The sequence below is a fragment of the Mastigoproctus giganteus genome, chromosome 5 (genome assembly GCF_048544385.1).
Source record: "Mastigoproctus giganteus isolate SK-2022 chromosome 5, ASM4854438v1, whole genome shotgun sequence".
Lineage (NCBI taxonomy): Eukaryota > Metazoa > Arthropoda > Arachnida > Uropygi > Thelyphonidae > Mastigoproctus > Mastigoproctus giganteus.
This window is the reverse complement of record NC_143579.1, coordinates 234,197,993-234,221,057: the sequence shown is the minus strand read 5'-3', so window position 1 is coordinate 234,221,057 and position 23,065 is coordinate 234,197,993. Positions and strand designations below refer to the sequence as shown.

Sequence of the window (23,065 nt, the reverse complement as noted above, 5' to 3'; positions counted from 1 at the left end):
ATACAGTGATCACTGTTTCCAGTAAACTTAGACATTGTAAATAATGAAAACCTTTAACCTCCACAGAGGGTAATCTACCTTTAATTTCTTAAAGGAATACAGATAATTCCTAGAAGTTTTGTAGTATACTTCCTGTACCATTTCTTCAGTGAATGAACTGTTGTCTTTATTATACTGTCAACTTAACTAATATAATTTAAAATCTTATAGCATAGATCACACACCTAAGACCTTAGTATTGATCTATGCTATAAGGATTTTAAATTATATTAATTAGATTTTAACTATTCACTATTTCAATTTACTGTATGCCATGCTACTTGAACAACAATTTAAAATTAGACATTACAATTGAAATGCTAAAAGCAATCCATTAACAAATATTAAAAACAGTAAGGTCCAGCACTGAATCGTTGACACTGGTCCATGAGGGTTTAGTCCAAATCACACAATCAACATAACTAAGATGCAGTAAGGGCTTATGCCTCAGGCTGCAAGAGAATTAGACTACGTACAAGTTAGTGAAAATAGCCCTGAAATGGTTCCATCTGGGTGGTGGTATCCACTAAGAATAAGTAACAACAGTCTTCTCCTTTGGTGAAGCATTACTTATTCGAAGTAGTGCAAATATTATGGCAACTCGTTGTGAAGGTATTCACAACATGAGATATAACAAATAATGCTACCTTTGCAAAAATTTGCTAATTCAGAGTTTAGCTGTATACTAATATGATGCATTTGCACTAACTTGTACAATCAACATATTTAACATCAAAACGGTCACAGTTCAGAATACTGACTAAACCAAAATACCTAACAGGTTCATAATGGAATTTTTTGATCAAGGCGATCAACATTCTGACAACTTATAACGGTTATAGTATCAAATGATTGAATTGGTGTCTGGTAAAATGTACTTCTTGTTAATTCAAACAAAATTCTGACAGGAAGTTTTTCTGATGAATTTCACAAATTATCACACTGTGATAAAGCTTTTTCATGATGAAAATTTGGATGTATTAGCAACCAATTATTATATGGGAACCAAAATATTTTCTATCATAGCTTTAGTGAAATCAATCAATATTTACAATTTTTTTATTTATGGGGAGGATTTTAAAATCCTTAAAATTGAGCCTGAACCTAAAAAGAATTAAGCAGTTATGTAATATCATTTCTAAAAGTTCTTAAAACTGTCCTTGAAAAACCCAAGACAATCTACTAGTATATGAGAACACAGGACAATAACTGGAAAACTTATCATCAATGTTTATTACAGTTACTTCCATACCCATAAAATTGTCATTGTGGAATCCCATGGACAGATTCCCAATTCTCTTTCAGCGGCAATATAACCACCGACTCCAATTTCACAGAGAGATTCATCTCAAATCAGGTAGTTCAACAATTTTTAGACCTTTTATGATTATGAAAGAGCTGGAATAACAAAGAGACATCTGAGATTGACTTAAGCCAGGAGTCAGCAAATTTTTTGAATTCTTCATTCAAAATTGTTGATCTAATAAAAAAAAAAAAAAAGAAGAGAATCCGAAGAACTGCACTTCAACTCAAGCTGGGGGAGGGGGGAGGAAGTTTTTTACAAAATGGAATAGAGCAGGAAGGTATTTTATTAAAAAAATATATATTTTGAAATATTATTTATTAATAATATTTCTAATTAATGTGACTTTTGCTGCTGAACTTCTTGAGTGAGTCACTCAACATTAGGGAAGTATGCCGTAATTTTCATCTTTAAGCATGCTGAGAGACTCGCATTGTTCAGACAGTTTCTTGATTTATTTTTAACATAGTTCATGTTTGAAAATATTTGCCCGTAGAAATAGGTCGAACCAAAAACTGAGAAGTCCAAATGCAAATGTTTTCAAATTTATATACGTGTCCGGTAAGCTACACCACACATCAAACACAATTTGGTCTTGCTTTTTCAACTTGCCTATCAGCATCCATTTATGTAGAATTAAAAATCCTCAATTCAATTTTAAGGCATTTTAGTCTTACACTCCACATGTCCTTAATTTTGAAATCCTCTAACTCCATTTCAAACTTTACTTCATGTGGGCTAAAAGTTAGGGAGTTGCAGTTACATGCTCAAAGAGCTGCATGCAGTTCGCGAGCTTCAGGTTGCCAAACCCTGACCTTAAGCTAATAATTGATTTCTGATCATCCAAATTTTTTTTCTGACATAGTCAAGCAGTCAGGATTGAGAGTGCAGCAGCACATGCTCTTTGAGTGGACTGCGGTTTAAGCCCTTATGACTGCTAAATATGGTTAAAGATTATATTCATGATCTATCGTAAACTTCTCTGACCTGGTGGTTGTGCTAGAGTCCAAACAAGAACATTACCAACCATTGTGCAGATGTGCTGTATACACTACCCTCCAGTAGTGCAACATGCAGTCTCTTAGGGATTTTAAGCAAACTACTTAATGCCTTGAAGAGGTTTTTGATTTGATTTTGGTTTTTATAGTCCAAAGGCAACTAAGGCCACGATGTGCTAAGTCCAGCCTTGAAGAGGCAATTATAGTTGTCATGCACAGAAATAAACTGGACATATAAGATCATTCACAAGTGTGCTCTGTCATAATTCTTATGTAATAACATATATACACATAATAAAGATAATATTTAGTTCAATATACATCTAGGTCTTCATCATGGCTCCTAGCCATAGTGTGCCCTTTCAGCAGAAGATTGGTGGGGGAGGATCTTTGGACTCTTGAAAGGGATTTATCCAGTGCCATATCATCATGAGCTTGGGCTCAGGTGGAAGATAATTTTTTTGTGCAACTTTCTCATTTTAACCTTTGGTCCTTGGGCATACATTCAATGGATTTATCAATAAGTGATAAAAACTAAAAGACAGTTGCAGACTGTCAGAATTTTCTGTGACTGACTAACTGGTGTCTCAATCAACTGCCTTAACATGTTGACATTTTGAACATTTTAGTGTTTTCAGCTATCAGTGTGTTTTGACCCATTTTGCATTTTAGCTGTTGGCATTATGATTTTCGGTAACTTGATTGCCTCCTGGTCTATGAAGCAGTGGCTATTTATAATCACTATTTACCACTCAACAATCCCTTTATTCATAGTAATAACTTTCCAACAATGCCATACTGTTCCAATTTATATAAATATTATTCATGTGGAACTATATAAAAAGGTTTGCTAAAGTCTTAGTAAATGATATCAAAATTATTCTTTCCATCCAGTTATTTTGTGACAACAGCATGGCAGTTAATTAGATCGGTCAAATATGATCACTACTTAACAAAGTCATCTTGATTCTCTTCTGTCCAGATGATCCCCTATTGCAACTGTGGACTCTACAATTTTTTGTAACACATACATCAAACTTGTAGGTTTAGTTACTCATTTCAGCTTATGAACTATCTAAATGAACATAAGAGATTAGCATCAGCATGAGTTGAGGCATACGATGCAAGAAAGCAAGCTTATGCATCAGATGTTTGCACATTTCCAATCAACTAGGAATATTTGACACTGAAGCAGAAGTATACCATCGCCAAGGTTGATGATACTCTAAATTTCCAATTCATACAATATGGAATGCCAATATTTTCAAGCAATGCTGAAGACTGATTACACACTTCATTCTTTCTAGGAGATGGATCAGATGGCATGAGAGACTTGAATGCAGGGCATTCATATCTCTCACACGCACGCATGGTTGAATGCAAAAAAAAAGTTGAAACTGTGAATCACAATTGCAAAATTTTGCATATTTTCCCCACTAATTAATTTCCAGTTTCACAGACAAAACATTCTATATGTTTTGTCTGTGAAATTATCATCTGAATAGCCATTTTGAAGAAGTAATGTGATTCTTTAACAGCAAACAGGATTCAATACAAGACTGGGATTAATTTAATCTTACTATTACAGCTGAACTCTGTAAGCAGGAATAGGTATTTATCAAACCATCTGCATTACTGTATAATTTAAAGCATATAAACATTAAGCATTAAAAACTAAACATACCTCGTTTATTGAAAAAATCCCGCGAATACTTTCCAGAGAAAGCAATATGTTTTGGTATTTCTCCTAATAATTCAATTATATGAGCCAAGTGATCCTCATCTCGGGAATAGTCTTCTCCAGAATGAGGTTCAAATAAATAATCACCAGTAGCTAATTCAAATGCCTTGAAAAGAGAGTTTAAATTAATACTAAGGATTATATGAAAGTAACATTTATTTTAATAACATGAACATCAACTTTGGAAAAAAAAAAAAAAAAAAATGCAAGAGTTAAACTGCATTGAAAGTATTTTTTTTTAGTGCCTTTGTATTTAGCAGGTCATAGTGCACACAGTGGAAAACCAATTATCTGAATAATTAAGGAATTAGCAGACAGTACTGCTTGGATGCACTTATGCATATACAGTAAACCCCCGCTATTCGCAGGGGTTACGTTCCTGAGAAATGTCGCGAATACTGAGTTATTGCTCCCATAGTAATAAAGGGGTTCCGTTCCAAAGTATGAAATATATAAGAAAAACTAGTCTAAAATTTTGTCTATATGTATTATATGTACCTTCATAACATGACTATGTACATAGACAGTACATAGTGAAATGCAAGCATATGGCATCGAAATGAAAATAAGAAACAATTTAATATTAAATGTAATATTTATTAGAAATTTCAAACCAGCGCCTTTGCTAGCAAAAAAACTTATCCTCCCAGTGCTATCACCAGTTTCGCTAAAGTGTTGATAAAGGAGTTTTGCCTTTTCACGAATGATGAGTGAACTTAACAGAATTTTATTTTGAGTTCGGTCTTCTATCCACAGATTTAAAGCTTTTTCCATTTTTTTTTTTCTAATTTAACATCACGAGTTACAGAGCAAATTTTCGAAGCAATTAGCGCCTTTTCACGGACACTACGGCGGATTTTTTCTTCCGATTTTTGGATTGATCGTGCCGTTGATTCATTGATTTTATAATGTTTTGCCACTGAAGAGAGACACTTTCACCATTAGAAATTTTATCTAATAACTCAATTTTATTCGCTAATGTCATCACCTTCTTTGCTATTTTCACATTTCTCTTGTTATTCGTAGCCATATTTTTGTAGGGGTTAGAAAGAACTTGTCCACAATAAAGTCACTTTCCTTCCGTTAAAAAACTCGAAAAGGTCGTTTTACACTGCAAAACGGTAGATTTGTCATTTTTGTAAGCATATCAATTTATAAATTGATAATGGCTGCAGTTTACCTTTTACTGAAAAAATATTGCGCATCAAGGGAAAAAAAATAAACGCAAAGGTAAAAAAAAATGATAATAAGATCAATTTATAAGCATATAAATTAAAAGCAAACGACGAAACCTTGCATGGCAAGCGCATAACACATACCGAACAAGGATTAGCGAGAAACATCCACGCTCGCGATTTTGTCAACAATCTCCCCCCACCCACTGAGCGCTGTTTTGACCGGCAAAGATAATTTTAGCCACGCTCATGTTTTTTTATGGCGGAAAATATTCATGGCGCTTTAAAATTCACATTTTTTTTAGGTTTCATTTTATATTAAATCGGCGATCGCGAATACGCGAAACCGCGAATACAGATACCGCGAATAGCGGGGGTTTACTGTATATATATATATATATATATATATATATATATATATATATTTTATATCAAATAAAATACACAATGAGTGAAAAAAATTTTATTATTGGAAAAGTCCACAACTTTTGAATAGATGCATATTTACATTGACTGTTTTCCCAATTACAAATATTAACTCAAAAAGTTTTCATGTATGCCAATAAACATGAATGTGTGTTCAAGTTTATTGATATACTACTCTCGTTGCTTAGTATTTCAGGTGCTGTTGTTGTGAATGTCTTATCTTTAACATAACCCCACAGGTGGCAGAGGTGGCCATTCAATCTGTCCACCATGACAAATCCAGCAATTTGGGAAAAAAAAAAAAAAAAAACAGCATCAAGAATGTTACATATAGCAGAATTACCAATGAGTAAAAATATCATGCATTTTTTGCTCGCACTGCAGCTGGATTCTCAGACCTCATTTGCAATCTATGGAAAAAAGAAATAGGGAAAAAAATAAAATAAAAAACCACAAAACAATAACAATCCCTCCAGTTGTGAAAGCAAAAAATTTTCTAAAAGGTCAAGAGAGAGATTATTAATTAACTGACTTTTTCAGAGGAAAAAATATATGGACCAATAATGATCAAAAAGAATGAATCAATAACAAAGCCCCACACAACACATTCATTAACTTCAGGGGTTCACATCTGGTGAGTATGGACTTGCCACACCCAGGGTCCTGAGGTGAATATCATCATTCTTCTCTTTCTTGGAGATTCCCTTCAAGTTCTCTCTCTCTCCCTGGGGGTAATTAAATTTTTTTTTTTTTTTTTTTTTTGGCTGGTGCAGCAAAAGCCTTGGGCTTCCTTGCACCATATGGCTATTATAATAATAATCTTCAAAATAATCTTCACACATTTTTTCCCTCACACTGTATCTGATGGATTCTCAGACTCCATTTGCAAACATTGTTCCTGTCCCAAAACACAAAAAGTTGTTTCATCAGAAAAGCACACTTTTTTGTAGGAAACTGTTGTCTTCTTTAACAGCAGCATTGTAATGGCAAATGATTTAAGTACTGGCCTATATGTTGGTAATAACTGCTATACCACTCAAACTTTATAGGCAAATACAGAAATCTTTTATGAATGATATCACATACTTTTTATTTCAGTATTTGAAGTTCTCACAAAGCACTATGAAATGACTTTCTTGGGCTCAAATGGAATGTATTGTGAATATTATCCTGAACTTCAACAGATGTTTGAGGTTGCCACTAGCTTTATCATGCAGGTGACTTCCAGTTTTCTTTCACATAAAATGTTATAATACTTGATGGATACTTTCTAAACATCCAATGATAATTACATTGAACTTGAATTGAAGAAATTGTGGCAAAAAGTGATACAACACATTGCACTTCCTTTTGCACAGTAACCATTTTGTTTTATGGCCTACTGTGATGTGCCTTAAAACCAGTAATCTATGACAAACTGAGTTATTCTTTGTAATGATGAAAACTACATCTATTATTTCATATCAGATCAAAAGTTATGAAAATTTTTTAAAATAATGAAGGTTTTTCTAGACACCCTGTATAATGAAGAGAAAAAAGATAAAAACGAGAATGATAACAAGGGAAAAAAAAATCACAAGGGAAAAAAATAGAGCCAGACTTGCTTTCACTTAACAATGTCAGCTGATAGAAATCAAATGTGGAGCAGTTGTTTTTTAGTATCATTTAATCCCAGCTCAAATGAACAGTTTTTAAAAAATGTACAATGAAGCAGGTTTTGTTCCTATCCTTCCCAGATTCTAGATCGATGAATCAAGCAGTCAAACTAGTGGAACTGGTCTATCTATGTTTTAAAGGTAATTAGCACATAAGTGCACGCTGACATTCATGCCAGAGACTCTAACGTAGAATCTTTTCCTTTTGACTTCTTTGGATCAAACTTTCTTCATCCCATTCTGCCAAATTCATTTATTATTAATAAATGTGACTCCATAAATCAATGAATTTTTTCAATTTCTTTCCTTGAATCTCAACCTTCTCCAATCTTGCTTATTGATAAGTGAAGTCATTTTGTTAGTGAATTCATTATTCACAACTCCAGCTAGCCTCAAATTTTCAAATGTACTGACATACTGGCAAGTATGCTGGGCATTTACTTTCACTACTTTTTTTTTTTCTTTCTGTAATACTTTACTAGTATGAACCAGAGCTGTAATGCTCAATACGTTCTACCTTGATATCAATATATGTCAAATAATAAGAGAAGTTTACCTCAACATAATATGTGGAACACTTCCGCATGATACTCTCCAGCAATTAAAATTAAAATCTCATATTACAATAAAAAATAATTAAAAATCAAAAATCGATTGAACACAATTAAAAATTTAATAAATTAATTAAAAGAAATTTAACGAAAAAATTGCAAAACAATTTTCCTTCCTAAAGCTGACAACGCTTTTCGACCGTATGTCGTGATCACAGGAACTATCACCTTTCGAGACAAAGTATACAAACAAATTTTTGGTTTGCCGATGGGATTGAGCTTGAATGGCTTAATATCGGAGGCATATCTCTCAACGATTGAGCGTATACGTTTGACACCTTTTCTACCCCGTATCACATACTATGGGAGGTATTTATACGATGTTCTAGTTATTACTGATAGCAGTACTATCCAAGACATTTTACATTCGTTTAATAATATTCACCCTAGACTCAAATTTACATTCGAAAGGGAGGGTACGGATACAAATCACTAAATTTTCTAAATTTCAATCTTAATCGGGACCTGAATAAAATCCAATTTAACATCTATCATAAACCTACAAACACCGGCATGCTTCTACATTATAACAGCTGTCACCCGTTCTCCTACAAGAGATCTATTATCTTTAATCAATTTCTAAATGCCTATAAATATTCTACTGAATCTGCTTTGGGTTCAGAAATACAAATATTAAGCAGCAGATTCTTAAACAGGAGTTATCCCCTTGCTACAATAAACCAAATTAGGGTGCAAGCTAGGGATAGGATACAAAATACTACATCAACCAACAATCGTAATATTAAAAAATACTTTATTTCTGTCCCACAAGTTTAACAGTGGCACAAACAGCTTAACAGATTCTTTAAAGATACTGAATTTAAAATTGTGGCCAGGCCAATACTGAAAAATCGCTGTCTTTTCCTCGTTCGCAACACAAATAAATGACCTGGTATACAACATTTCTTGCAGTGATTGCAACTCGTCGTACCAAGGTTCTATGAATTTTCTGCTAAATTTTCGTGTTATTCAACATGTGCCCTCAGTGCATGCTTCTCGTTCAGCAGCATCAGAATTAGTTAACAAAAAACATACTTTTTTTTATTTAACAAGGCCAAAATACTTAGTGTCCAACATAATTATACCAGACTATTAATTGTAGAAACTGTCGAAATTAAATTACATGAGAATTCTGTTAATGTTCACCAGCCATTTCTAATATCCAATTCATGGGCTTTTACGTGCATGCGCGAAGACAAATAATCCCTATTTAAGTTTCATGCTAACCCCTATTCGGTAATTTTTGTTCCCGTGATCACGACATACGGTCCAAAAGCATTGTCAGCTTCAGGAAGGAAAATTGTTTTGCAATATTTTTTTGTTAAATTGATTTTTAATTATTTTTTACTGTAATATAAGATTTTCGATTTTTTCATTTTAATTGCTGGAGAGTATCATACAGAAGTGTTCTACATATTACACTGAGGTAAACTTCTCTTATTATTTTATATATGTGATACTTTACACACACACGCACGCACACACACAGTACTGCCATAAATACTGTCACATGTGTTACTGCACATAATCACAAAATAAAAAGACACAGGAACTAAAAACTCTGGGTTTATTTTTGAACACCAAACAAATAAAGCAATACAGCATGCATCCAAAATGCCCCTCCCTTGTTTTTTTACACAAGACCTCAAACGTTCCAACCATTCATGAATAGAAGTACGCACAACATCATCCAACGGGAAACTGGCTACAGCATGCTCCAGTGATCTCTTCAGGCTCTCCAATGTGGCATGCCTTTTACCACAGACCATCCCTTCCAAAACAGCCTACAAACGGAAATCAAGTGGATTAAGATCTGGGCTGGCAGGACGCCATTTGTTATGATTGACGAACCCAGTATATTTTCAGTCAGCCATGTTTGGGTGATCTTTGCCTTGTGGGCAGGCACTGAGTCCTGCTGGAAGATTCTTTTTTTTTTTTTTTTTTTTTTTTTTTGGTAGTTGTTGGCGCATCGGCTTCTGTGGCCATATTGCACCTCCCAAGGTTTTTGCAGTACTTTGATCCAAGCCCGAGGCGGGAATCGAACCCACGACCTTTGGGTTGCCGGGCAGGTACTTTACCCACTCGGCTAGCCCGGTCGGCCTGCTGGAAGATTCAGTGCTGACCATTGAAGAGAGTCTGATTGAGGGGTCTGACGTGCGGCTCCATATCATTCGGGTACACCTTTGCACTGGTTTTCACCCCCCGAACACAAAAATGCATCCATGTTACACCTTCATAGGAGACTCCCCACCAAACCATCACTGATGCTGAATTAAGACCACTTTCAACCCTTTTAATGGCCTAACATGGCTCTGCAGAGCTATGGGGGGCATACACCTTGTCATTTTGACAGTTATAACACTCCTCAATAGTAAAAACCTTTTCATCTGTGAAGAGTATCTGTCGATGCTTACCATTCGTGTACCAAAGCTGCAGTGCCTCTGATCTTTTGCACCCCCGTTCCATCAGAGCTGGAGTTAGGAACTGTCCTGTTCTCCTGCGGTAGGCTTGATTTGGTAGTTGTTGGCGCATCGGCTTCTGTGGCCATATTGCACCTCCCCAAGGTTTTTGCAGTACTTTGATCCAAGCCCGAGGCGGGAATCGAACCCGCGACCTTTGGGTTGCCAGGCAGGTACTTTACCCACTCGGCTAGCCCAGTCGGCTACCTGCGGTAGGCACTCATCCCTAGATCACTTTTGATTATGCGCGACATCGATCTTGGTGCTATTCCCATTTCTCTGGACATTATTTTCTGTTTTCGTAGGGGATTCCTACGAATTCTGTTCTCCACCGCCTTGATAGCTGCAGGGGTCCTCACAGTACTTGGGTGGCCGGACTGGGACCTGTCATCAATTCTCTGTTGTTCATTTTTCATTGTACCTATCAATTACCCTGTAGACAAATCTTCAGCTTATTCCACGTGGTTTCAGAAGTTTGAAAATTGTAGGTGCATCATGTCCTGCATTATGAAGACCTATGAAAGTAGTCCTGTTTTCTTCATCTCCCCATTTCATTTTCACTGGCTTCCTTTACTAGTTGACGATACCTATTAAAGAAAACCATACATTCATACTACACATGACCCACAGCTCCGTGATATCATTTTCTATTTTTATGGGAGTCTTACTTTTGTGACAGTATTTAAGGCAGTACTGTATATGCATACATATATTTGTTCATTTGTTTTAAGAATACCAGAAATTCAGAAGGACCCAATTAACACTCTTGATATTTTCCTCATCAACAACTATTCAAAAATATTGTGATGATTCCGAGCAATTTCCATTTCTCTTTTCCACAGCTGTACTGTTTTAAATCTTAGAATTCTAATACTTGTTCTGATTACATCACTGATATCATTTCTGTAGGAATTAAATCTAAATGCCATTAACTGCAAGTTCTTTCTTTTCATCCTTACTCCCACCTATTTTTGACAGTTTTATTTCAGCTTCATTTAAAGATAAACCTGATCTGTTAACATTTCATTAGTGCTCTAACCCTTGCACTGATGTTTGTTTTTTTTTGCTAGAAAGAGACAAGAATTTGTAATAATCTTGCAAGCAAGTCCTTACAGCACTTCTCCAGGTATTCTTAAAAAAGTAGTTTTTATATCACATTGGTGACTGAATGTCACCAACGTATAAAATCCACCATGAACAACTGGCAGGAAGTTAATTCAAGATCTCTTGGCTTATGTTAAGTTTTAAGGAAATGTTTGGAGAAAATTAAATGTTGCACCTCATATTTCAAAGGCAGCTAATTTTGTTTAGCATAACAGGCCTTCAAAGTAAGCTCCCATCTACAGAATACCTTTTAGCACAATTGGTTACCAGTTGTATTACAGCTATGCTAATTATTACTGTGTAGTAATTGGTGGCTTTTTGTCTTCTAACTTGAAGGCAAAGAACCACCTTCAGAATCCTGAAGACACTCAAGCTAATGCTGAGTATCTTCAGGATTCTGTTCTTTCATCTGCTTCTCTCTCATCTTTCCTACCACATCAAACATTTCTTATATTTGATAGAGTAGAGAAAAAAAGTTAATCTTTCTAAATCCTAATTCAGTCACCAACACATAAAAAAAAAAAAAAAAAAAAAAAAGGAGAGAGGCTGTATCTAGGCTCATCTTCAGCAATATGAATATTTATAGATAAGAACAAATCTTCTAAATTTCTTCAACCTTCTACTTGATAGTATCCACAGGCCACTTCCCTATCGCCAATTTCTCTTCCCCCTTCAATTTTCAGAAACTGTTGAAATGTTCCCACATTTATTGTAATAGTCCAAAAATCTCTCTAAAATTACAATTTTATTCAAAGGAGCAATGCCAGGTTAATTAATATTCTCACTTTTCCACATTGACTCCAACATATTTAGTTTATGTTTCTGCCTGTTCTACAGAGATTTCCATGAGCACTACTCTTTTGAATCGGCACTTATGGTTCAATTTCTTTCTTTCTTCCAAAACTGTCTAACATGTGCATAAACCAAACATCAATTATTCACAGCTCAATTTCAAATTCCCTAAACCAACTTTTCTTCTTCATATGCATTATCCGAAAATTACAACATATGGTATTTCAGGTTAAGTGCCAACAAACATCTTTTGTCACATAACTATAGCTTCAACTGTCTTTCATGTTTAGGATTATCTAAAACCAGTGACACGAACTTGTCTACAAAATACTCAAAACCATATGGCCCATTTTCATTCTATTCAATAGGGATATCTCAAATTTTTAAGGACAAAAAATTACTTTGGAACACACAGAGTTACTCCTTGGTAAACAGAAAACAGTCAGACCTCTTTAACAAACTTCCATATAGCAAACTTTTCTATGTAGCGAACTTTTTTGATTTCCCCTTGGTCATTACATTGAAAGTAGTTTCTGTATAACGAAGAAAATTTCCGTATAACGAACTGATTTTGAGATACCTTATTGTATACATTGTTTTCACCTATGGCCTTTAGGCAATAGAACTGACACTGTAGAAAGCACAAATTAAGAGCTAAAACGATTAAGAATTAATCACTTTAGTTTTAATAGCTAAAGACATTCATTCCACGAATTGAGCTAAAACATTTTCAATTTAATGGTGCCTGTAAAACCCTGCAGGAGGAAACTGGCCAACCACGGTACAGGATAGAAAAAGATGGAAGGTTCTGGGAAAGGCCTTTGCACAGCAGAGGGTCAGAAATGGCTAAAAAGAAGTAAAACTTATACACTACTATACCGAGAAGTTCTGCTGGTCAGCTGTCCACAGTCATTGGCAAAGATTAAGGCATATTCCCGATGCGGGCATTGGCTCTGGTCAACCTATTTTCTACTGTAAGAATCCAATTAGAGAATTAGGAGAGAGTGATTTTCCTTTATCTCGGTTGTTGTTGTTAATTGGTTTTTAGGAGCATTAGCAACTAAGGCCATATTGCTCCAGGGATATGCATCCTCCGTATTTGGTGGTCACGGGCTCGAACCCCTGTCTAATCAAGAAGCGTGTGCTACACACTGCTGCTCCTGCCCACCTGGCTACAGAGGTGCCTCCTTTGTTTGTTTGTTATCTGGTTTTTAGGAGCATTAGCAACTAAGGCCATATTGATCTGGGGATATGCGGTGGTCATGGGTTCGAACCCCGGTCTAATCAAGAAGCGTGTGCTACGCACTGCTCCTGCCCACCTGGCTACGGAGGCGCCGCGCCTCCTTTATCTCGGAAATTCACGTTGTTTCAAAGAAATGACTCATACAAACTTTTACTAAATTTCACCTGTCTCTGTTTACATGGTAGCTACAAGTGGTCCCTAACTTCAGGTTTGTTTTAACTGCTGTGCAAGTAACCTGTGTCTACGAGGAAATCCTTGAGTGTAGTGTGAAAAAGTGGAAGTGCTTATTAGTGTAGACTGGAGCGTTAAAAAAAAGAAAATGCTTTAAAATTTGGTATCCCTGCCAGTAGTGTATCAATCATTCTGAAAAACTGTGTTTTGATTTTCAAACTATTTGAGGAAACGGACCCAGTCGGAAGCGTGCAAAATTGGGAAGATGTAGATGAAGTTGATTCGAGATCAAAACATGCCAATATCAGGGCTATTAATAAAAGAAAAGGCTATGGAGTACTCATCTTTTCTGGGGCACAAAACATTTCAAGCAAGATCTGGTTGGCTGGACAAATTTAAAGAGCGTCATGGCTTACTCGAAAAAGTTATTTCTAGTGAAAGTGGAGTTGTAATGGAAGAAGACTGTACCCATTGGAAAGAAACAAATTATAGAGGATTATGAGTCCAAAGACATATTCAACATTGATGAAACATGTCTATTTTTTAAATGTTTAGATGGTAAAAATAGTAAGGAGAGAATTACACCCTTGGCTGCAAATATGGCTGGTAATGAAAAACTGAAGCTTTTGGTAATAGGCAAAAGTAAACAACCCATATGTTTCAAAGGAGTCAAGTCGTTAGAGTTGGACTACAACTACAACAAAAAACCTTGAATGACAAGTGAAATTTTTTAGCAGTGGATTTTAAATTTCAATAGAAAGATGACAAAAGAAAACAGAAAAATCGCGCTGAGTGTCGACAACTGCCCTGCCCACCTTCAATCGGTAATTTCAAAACTTACAAGTGTGAAGCTAGTTTTCTTAATTCTGAATAATTCGTCTTAACTGCAGTCAGTGCCGAATTTACATATAAGATAAACAAGCTACAGCTTAGGGCCTCATGTTCCAAGGGGCCTCGCTCCATCTTAAAAAAATCCTTTTTTAATATTGTTACAGGTGAACAGTAAGGGAGTAGGGCTTCATATATGTTATAGCTTAAGGCCACAACAAGTTTAAATCCGGCCATGACTGAAGCCAATGAACCAAGGCATTATCAAGAATTTGAAAATGCACTACTGAAGGTTCATACTGAAAAAAATTATATTGAGAATAGAAACCGACCAACCAACCTATAGATTCTGTTATAGATTTGTGGATATGCATAGCAGTGTTGGCGAAAGTGAGGAGTTGAGATGTCATGGAAACAACGATTAAGAATTGTTTCGCAAAAGCAGGTTTTGCTAAAATGCTAATTAACAGAGATGAGGGATGAACTACTAGAAGACATTGAGCAATCTTGGGAAGAGTTCCAAGCGAGGTTTGATCAGTAGAGAAATTGTTCTTGAGGAATTTTTAGGAGTTGATAATGATGTCATAGTAGCTGAATATCTGAGTGACTCCAACATTTTGGAGCGCATTTAAAGAACTAGTGACAATATCGATGATGAGTTGGATGAAAATGAGAGCAATATTAAACATTACAAACAAGAAATGTTGGCAGCATTTGAAACTTTGCATCGAGGCCTTCAGTGGGAAGAAAATGTAACAGAAAATATATCTCAGTGGTCAAAGTTTAAACAAATTCGAACATTTTTATGAAGGATTATGAAAATTTAGTATCCAGTGTACAACAAAAAATAACCAAATATTTTACGACACAATTCTTAAAAGTGTACTAATATATTTTGCACATTATCTGCATAGTCATTTCTTGATATGTATGTATGTATTAACGAATTGTTTTAAAATGTTAGAAAATGTAACCTTTCCCACTTATTTCTGAATTTACAGTATTTTTCATTGTTGAAAAGGTAACATTTCTTTATAACGAAATTTCTATATAATTAATTTTTTAAAGGGAACGATTGATTTCGTTATACAGAGATCCGACTGTAGTTTCCAAGTGAAAAAAAAAAAAAAAGCCAAAATCAATCACCCACTGGGTGACCACTATCAGGTTTGGAGAGTGATCTAACCTACAAGAAGGGCACCTGAACACCTCCCACCAATGAAATGTGTTCAGTGCAGTCTTTGACTCTCATCATACAGAAAAGAATGAGAGTAAGACACTTTGAACAGCTTTGACGTTTCCACTGTGAATTCATCTTTGTTTCTTACTTATTAGTAGTGGCAAAAGATACAATAAAGCAAGCTTTTACAGCATCAGACAAAAAAAAAAAAAAAAAATAATAATAATAAAATCCATCCCCTCTAAGACTTGTGTTTGCCTTAGCTCTGCAGGCTGTTGATTGCTGTGCTAATTTAGTGAGTTTAATCCCATCATCATCATTTATTTTGTGTTCAATTGTGTTTTCAAAGTTATATTAATATTTAATCAGAGTTATTTACTAATCAAGTAGTTATTTCCTTAACCTGGTGAAATTGCAATCTAATTACAGTGAAAAAAAGAAAAAAGCAATAATGCAGTATCAAGTTACTGACGACTGATTTGTAGGTAGTGTTTATTGCTAAAGTTGATAAGTTAATAGAATCGATCTTCTTGCCTACATTATATGCGATTACTTCGGATATTATTTTCCCCCTACACTGCAGCACGGAGGGGAAATCGACGAGAAAATCATTACAAACTTGGGGAGGGGGATGAAGCTTCTGCTTTTCCCCTCTACCCTCTAGAATTCCCAGGTTGAATTCAGAACAAATTAAGAAGTTAGAAGGTAAATATCTCAAGGGAAAAAGTACTAAAGTTGTAAATACAGTGTCGAATTTGGATGGTTTGCAAGGAACAAGTGATGTTGCCCAGCAAAATACTGTTCATGTAGAAGTAGTTGGAGAAATTACAAGTGTGACAACCGAATGGGGGTGGGGGGGGGTGCAAATAAGTGATGAACTAGACGTTGATATTCATGGTTTGGCTGAGGTTGGGTTTGATGATTTTACAGATCTTAATGTAGATGGTGATTTTGATAGCTTATATGGAGATATTGCAAGAAGAAGTACAGGAACCAATGTGTGTGAAAGTGGCATCATTGTGTCAAATATTCAAGAACAGAGGTTATGTTATGACGTGTCAACTGTGTACGAGTTAATCACTAAGTTAAAGAAACAAGTAGTAAACTACACTACAAGTGAGTCGAGCAAAATAACAAAGACGGTATTAAACTTTATATTAGATAAGTGGGTTGACATTGAAGTTATTGCAACAGCTGTGCTGATTGATAATGAAAGACTAAAAGCAAAATTAGAAGAGATGGAAGTTAGAGTTGCTCTTTTTGATGAAATTGTGAGGGGCCAACCATTTCCTCCTGCTCAGGAAAAACAGCAAATTTGCGATGATAAGGTTAAAACATACAGTAGTGTAGTTAAGGAAAATATAAGTGATGGTAATGAAGACAGTAAAATTGGTAATAGATGTGGGGGAGGAAGTAATAAGCAGAAACAGGTGAACACTTTAACATTAAGGGCAGATGTTAATGCACAGTTTATGAGTAGTCAGGAGGTCAAAGAAGTGGTATTAAATGCCTTAAAGGATGATTTTAAGGAAATTAAAGTGAGAAACCTGCGAACAATACGAAATAAAGGTGTTTTGATAGAAACAGACAATAAAGACGATTTGAACAAAATAATAGGTGCAGAGACTTTAGTTAGTAAGGGTATTAATTATGATAAGTTGAAAACAAATAATCCTTCCATACTGGTGTATGATATACCCAATAATATTACGAGGGATGAAATAGTTGAGGACTTATATGTAAAGAATTTGAAGGACTATGGTTACGATCTCGAAGAGGTAAAGAATGGAGTTGTATTTAGATTTAATAGTGGAAACAAGTTAAAATTGACTAACTGGGTTATTGGGGTGGCCCCAGAGTTGTTAAAATGTTTGTTTCTGAGAGACAGAATTTTTTGGGGTTTTCCTCCTATAAGTTTAGAAAATTCACAGTTGTGACCAAATGTTTTAAATGTTTGGGATATGGCCACTCTGCCCAGTACTGTAGTCATAAAACAATGTCGTGTGGTCATTGCGCTGAGGGGGGCCATATTTATGCTGACTGTCAGCGCAGGGACCAACATCCAAATTGTGTTAACTGTAAGCATAGAGGTCGTGACTATGAACACACTGTAAAAGATGTACAATGTCCAGAATGTTAAAGCCCTTGAATTAGATAGTACGCGCATAAATTATGGATAATGATAATAACGATTGTATTAAACAGTTTTGGTTAGCACATAATAGTGATAATAATCAGATATTAAACATAGTTCAATTGAATGGACAAAGGTCTTGCATGGTAATGAATGAAATTAGAATATATGCAATGGGAAACTGGTGTGACATACTTTGTTTGCAGGAGCCATATGCATTAAAGCATGAGCAGAGTTATAGATTGGTAGGTTTTCCTGTAACTGCTAAGTCAGTTTATGTTACTAGAGTGAGGCCAAGAGTAGCAATAGTTATTTTTAATAGGAATTTAAACATAACTATGGTATCAGGGTTGTGCAATCAAGACATTGTTTGCATTCATGTTGTTATGCCTGACATTTCATTTTATTTATCGTCATTGTATTGTTCGCCAACAGATAATATTGAATATTTCATTTCAAGTATGAAAGGTGCATTGGCACAAATAGGTTATGGCAATGTATTATTGGCTTTTGACATAAATGCTAAATCCAATATGTGGTTCAGTGGTATGACTGATAACAGGGGAATGTGCATGGAGGATTTTATAATATCAAATAATTTAGTTGTACTTAATGAATCACAACAACTGTATACGTTTATCAATGTACATGGACAATCGAACATTGATTTGACACTGGCTTCACCATATTTTGTAAAGAGGGTGTGTCACTGGGTTGTTGATGAGAATGCAACAAACAGTGACCATCGGGCTATATTATTTCATGTAAATGTGGGGGTGTATAGTAAGACTTATTATATTAAAATCAATGAGCAGATGAGGTTTGCATATAAAAAGATAAATTGGGAAAAATTTAATGATTCCTTGCAATTGGTTTTTGGTAATGATAAATATCTGGCTCTGAACACTACAAATGCCACAGAATGTGCATTTTATATTCAAAGTGTACTTTTTGAAGCTTTGAAGTATGCAGCTAGGAATAGGAAAGCCACAGATAAGCAAGTACAATGGTGGTCTAAACAACTGAAAATTTTAAGGCGAGATGTTTTTTTGGCCAGGAAGCAATTTCAAAGATATAGGTCTCGTGATATAGAAGAGGCTAACTATTATAAGGAAATATATAGGTGTAAAAGGAGGGAATATCATAGGGCTATTTATCAGCATAAGTTAAGATCATGGCAGAATTTGGTAAGAACTGTAGGAAACAGTAACCCTTGGGGATTACTGTTTAAGTTGACCATTACTAAAAAGATAGAGCAGGATGTATTTCACACAGTAATAGTAGATTTTGCCAACCGGGCTAGCCAGGTGGGTAAAGTGCCTGTCTAGCAACCCAAAGGTCGTGGGGTTGAATACTGCCTTGGGTTGGATCAAAGTACTGCATAAATCTTGGGAGGTGCATTATGGCCACAGAAGCCGATGCGCCAACAACTACCAAAAAAAAAAAAAAAAAATAGCAGATGGTAGGGAAACAGTTGGGAGACAACTATTAAAGTTGTCATAGACAAACTGTATCCCGAGGATCGTGTAAGTAATGATACTCTTGAACAGCGTGAGATAAGAGCAGATAATAGAGATTATGTCAATGATGAGGATATCTCTCTTTTTACAGCAGAGGAGTTACTTGTAGTCAGTAAACAGATAAATGTTGATAAGACTCCGGGGATTGATTTAATTGAGAACAACAGTATTAGTAAGTTATTAGACATATACCCTCCAGTTCTGCTTAATATGTATAACAAATATCTATTGGAAGGCACATTTCCTGTTTTTTGGAAATGTGCCCTTCTGAAATTGTTGCAAAAACCAGGTAAAGAAAAAACAAGCCCCAGGAGCTTTCGACCAATATCGCTGTTGCCTAACCTAGGCAAGTTATTTGAAAGATTGATTTTCCAGCGATTAAGTGAATTCATGAATTTACACTACATTGAGTTGCCATTTCAATATGGTTTTAGAAAATCCAAATCTACTGAGGATGCGATTATTGATTTAGTGCTTTATGTTAAAAATGCAGACAGTAAATATGTTCTTGATCTGTCCATTGACTTTGGAGCTTTTGATTCAGTCTGACACGAGAGTATTCTTTACTTGTTAAGACAGCTCCACTGCCCAGGGAAAATATACTGGGTTGTAATAAGCTATTTAACTTCAAGGCAGATAATTGTAAGGGCACAGCATTTAACTTATAGGAAATTAGTGTCTAGGGGATGCTCACAGGGATCTGTGTTGGGTCCCCTATTTTGGAATTTGGTTCTGAACCAATGGCTTAAATTGAGACAAACAGTTTGCCATAAAATAGCATTTGCAGATGATCTGCTTATCTGTGTGCCTGGTAACTCAAGAAGGGATATTGAAGAGAAGGCTGCAATGGTTCTTCAAAGTCATGGGCTACTGTAAACAAATTAACAGTTTCAAAAGAAAAAACAGTCATGATGTTGGTTAAAGGTCACCTTGATATCAATCGACCACCAAAAATTTTGTTAAATTGTAAGCAAATTAAATTTGTTACCCAAACTAAGTATCTAGGTGTTTTATTAGATGCTAGATTAACTTTAGTTCCACATCTGAATTATTTGATGAATAAAATTAAGCATTTTAGTGCAGCAGTAATACGGATTTCTAGATCAGAGTGGGGGTTACGTAGATCAGTTTTAAATCTTTATTATACGGCAGTTTTTCTGCCAATAGTGACTTATGTATCATCAGTGTTGGCAACTTGTGTGAATAAGATTAAGTTTAAAGCCAAGTTAAATTCTGTGCAAAAGAACAATGCTGTTGGCAATTCAGAGGGCTTGCAGAACAGTGTCAACAAATGCCCTGCAGGCATTAGCGGGCCACATGCCGTTAGATCTTTTTATAATATATAGAGCTTTCTATTACCATATTAGGAAGCATAATAATTTCACGTGCTTAAACATTGCGTGTGACCTTAACATTCACCCTAAGGTTGAAAAGAAAAGAATATATGCGAAGATAAATGGAAATCTGGCAAGCCAGATGGACGGATAGTATTACTGGTGCGGTCACCAGACATTTTATTCCAAATGTTTCTTTTTCATGTTTTAAACTGAACAAGTGGTTTTTTCCTAGTATGGAGACATCGTTTTTGTTAATAGGGCATGGTTCTTTGAATAGTAAATTATATTATTTTGGATTAAAGTGAAAGTATGTGGTGCTGAAGAAACTTGGTGCCATGTATTGTATGATTGTTTGTTGTATGAGAATTACAGAGCTCAATTAAAGAATGTAATTAGTGATTCGAGATATGGAAATGAAAATAACTACTTGTCAGATTATAATAGTTTGTTGCTTTTTCAAAGGTTTGCTATTTCTGTATTTCTAAAAAGAAGACAGTTATCAGCCTGGATATTTGTAAACTAACAGCTGTTTACTGCATAGATTTTTTTTCCCCTCCACTCTCTCCCACTATTCTATTCTTATCTTGTTTTTTTTATTATTACTTTATTTTTTTAGTTTATTATTACTTTATTTTTATTTATTTTATTTTATTTATTTATTTATTTAGTTTATTACTTCTCCTTATTCTTGCTAGCAAACCTATCTACACTGCTCAGAGAACATACCAGACTGCCCACAATTACCCCAGGTCCTTTTCATTCTGCACTATCCTGACCGTGGTACCCCACAGTTGGCATGTTAATCTAGGATTACTGCTTCCCATATGGAGTATCTTGCATTTGTCAAAATATTAAACTTCAATTGCCACTTTTCAGCTAATCTACCTAGATCTTGTTGAAGTAGCTTACCCTGATTAGCAAACACTGCCAACCTTTATATCATTTACAAATTTAGACATTAAGCCTGATATACCTTCATCAATATCATTAATAAATACAGAAAACAACAATCAGTCCGGAACCAAACCTTGTGGGCCTCCACTAACATTAATCCACTAGGAGCTATGTTCACTGATAACCACTCTGCTTAGTATTAATGATGGCAGAAGCCAGAAAGCAAGCTTATATGGAGGGTTGATTCAGCCTTTTGATAATGATTTTGATAGTCCTTTAAAACTATGAAATTCCGTGCCACCACCACCACCAGTTGTGTTCTATTTGTTTTCCCTGCTCATGGACTATTGCATGGCATCGCAATTTTTATTGAAGTAAAGCACGCTGCAAAATTGTCAAGTCAATCTTGTCCCATTCCTGCTGGCAGACTTTCCACAAACCTTCAACAGTTCTGGGGTGGCGGATTCTGAGAGCTCTTTTCAAAAGTATATGTTTCCCTCACCAATCTCGTCATTCTTTGTACCTATTCTAGCAGCTCTACATCCTTCCTAGAATGAGGCCTCTAGGCCTGTACATAGTACTCAAGATGTGGCCTGACCACAGGCTTATATAGTGGGGTCCCAATTTCCTATAACATCGACATCCAATATTCTCAAGAACCGATTTACCTCCCATATGATCTTTTATTTTAAGGACCGATGATATTTGCAGGAACCAATGGCTTTCCGACACAGCTGGAACAATGCATGGGTGGAAATTTTCAGACGGGCGGCACGCGGAACATTATTCGTACGATTTTTCTCAACCAATTAGCATCATTGTTATTGTTCGACACAACATTCCTGCATGTTACAGTACATAAGCAGAGCGTATTTTTGTTAATTTTACGTAATTCCAGTAATTTAATTGTGGTTATTTTTGAATTCATTAATTAAATAACTATGGCTCCTAAAGCGCAAGTTGAGAATAAAATTTCGATTAAAGTGAAGCAGGAGATTATCAAACAACATGAAGGAGTAAAAATTAGTGCATTAGTACGTGAGTATGGTTTCCTCAATTGACTGTTCCTACAATAGTTAAACAAAAAGGATAATCTAAAGAGTGTTAAAGTTAGTGGTGGTTCCACATCAATGCATAAGGGAGAGACTTTATTGTGGAAATGGAAAGGCTTTTGTTAGTATGGATTAGGGAAAAGCAGACGAAGAATGACACAGTGCCTAGACAATTTATCTGCGAACATGCTAAGCAGATCTACGACAATCTGAAACTTAAAGCTCTGTTAACCAGTGGCAGTGCTGTGCACTTTGAAGACTAAAGCCAGCAGAGGCTGGGTCAGGCGCTTCAAAAAAAAAAAAAAAAGAAAAGAAAAAAGTGTGAATATCAAAAGTGCTGAAAGGCATCCAGTGAGGCGCCTCCGTAGCCAGGTGGGCAGGAGTGGCAGTGGGTAGCACACAT

The 23,065-nt window shown here is 35.5% G+C and overlaps 1 protein-coding gene across 1 annotated transcript in view; it reads right to left on the bottom strand.

Annotated features, from left to right (window-relative positions):
* LOC150086288 (SRSF protein kinase 3-like) overlaps positions 1-23,065 on the bottom strand; it is a 406,569-nt gene that overhangs the window by 57,863 nt on the left and 325,641 nt on the right. Inside the window, exon 14 of the mRNA XM_090374450.1 lies at positions 4,025-4,187. Within this exon, the coding sequence (XP_090230576.1) occupies positions 4,025-4,187 (163 nt within the window). The remainder of the gene's footprint in view (positions 1-4,024; positions 4,188-23,065) is intronic.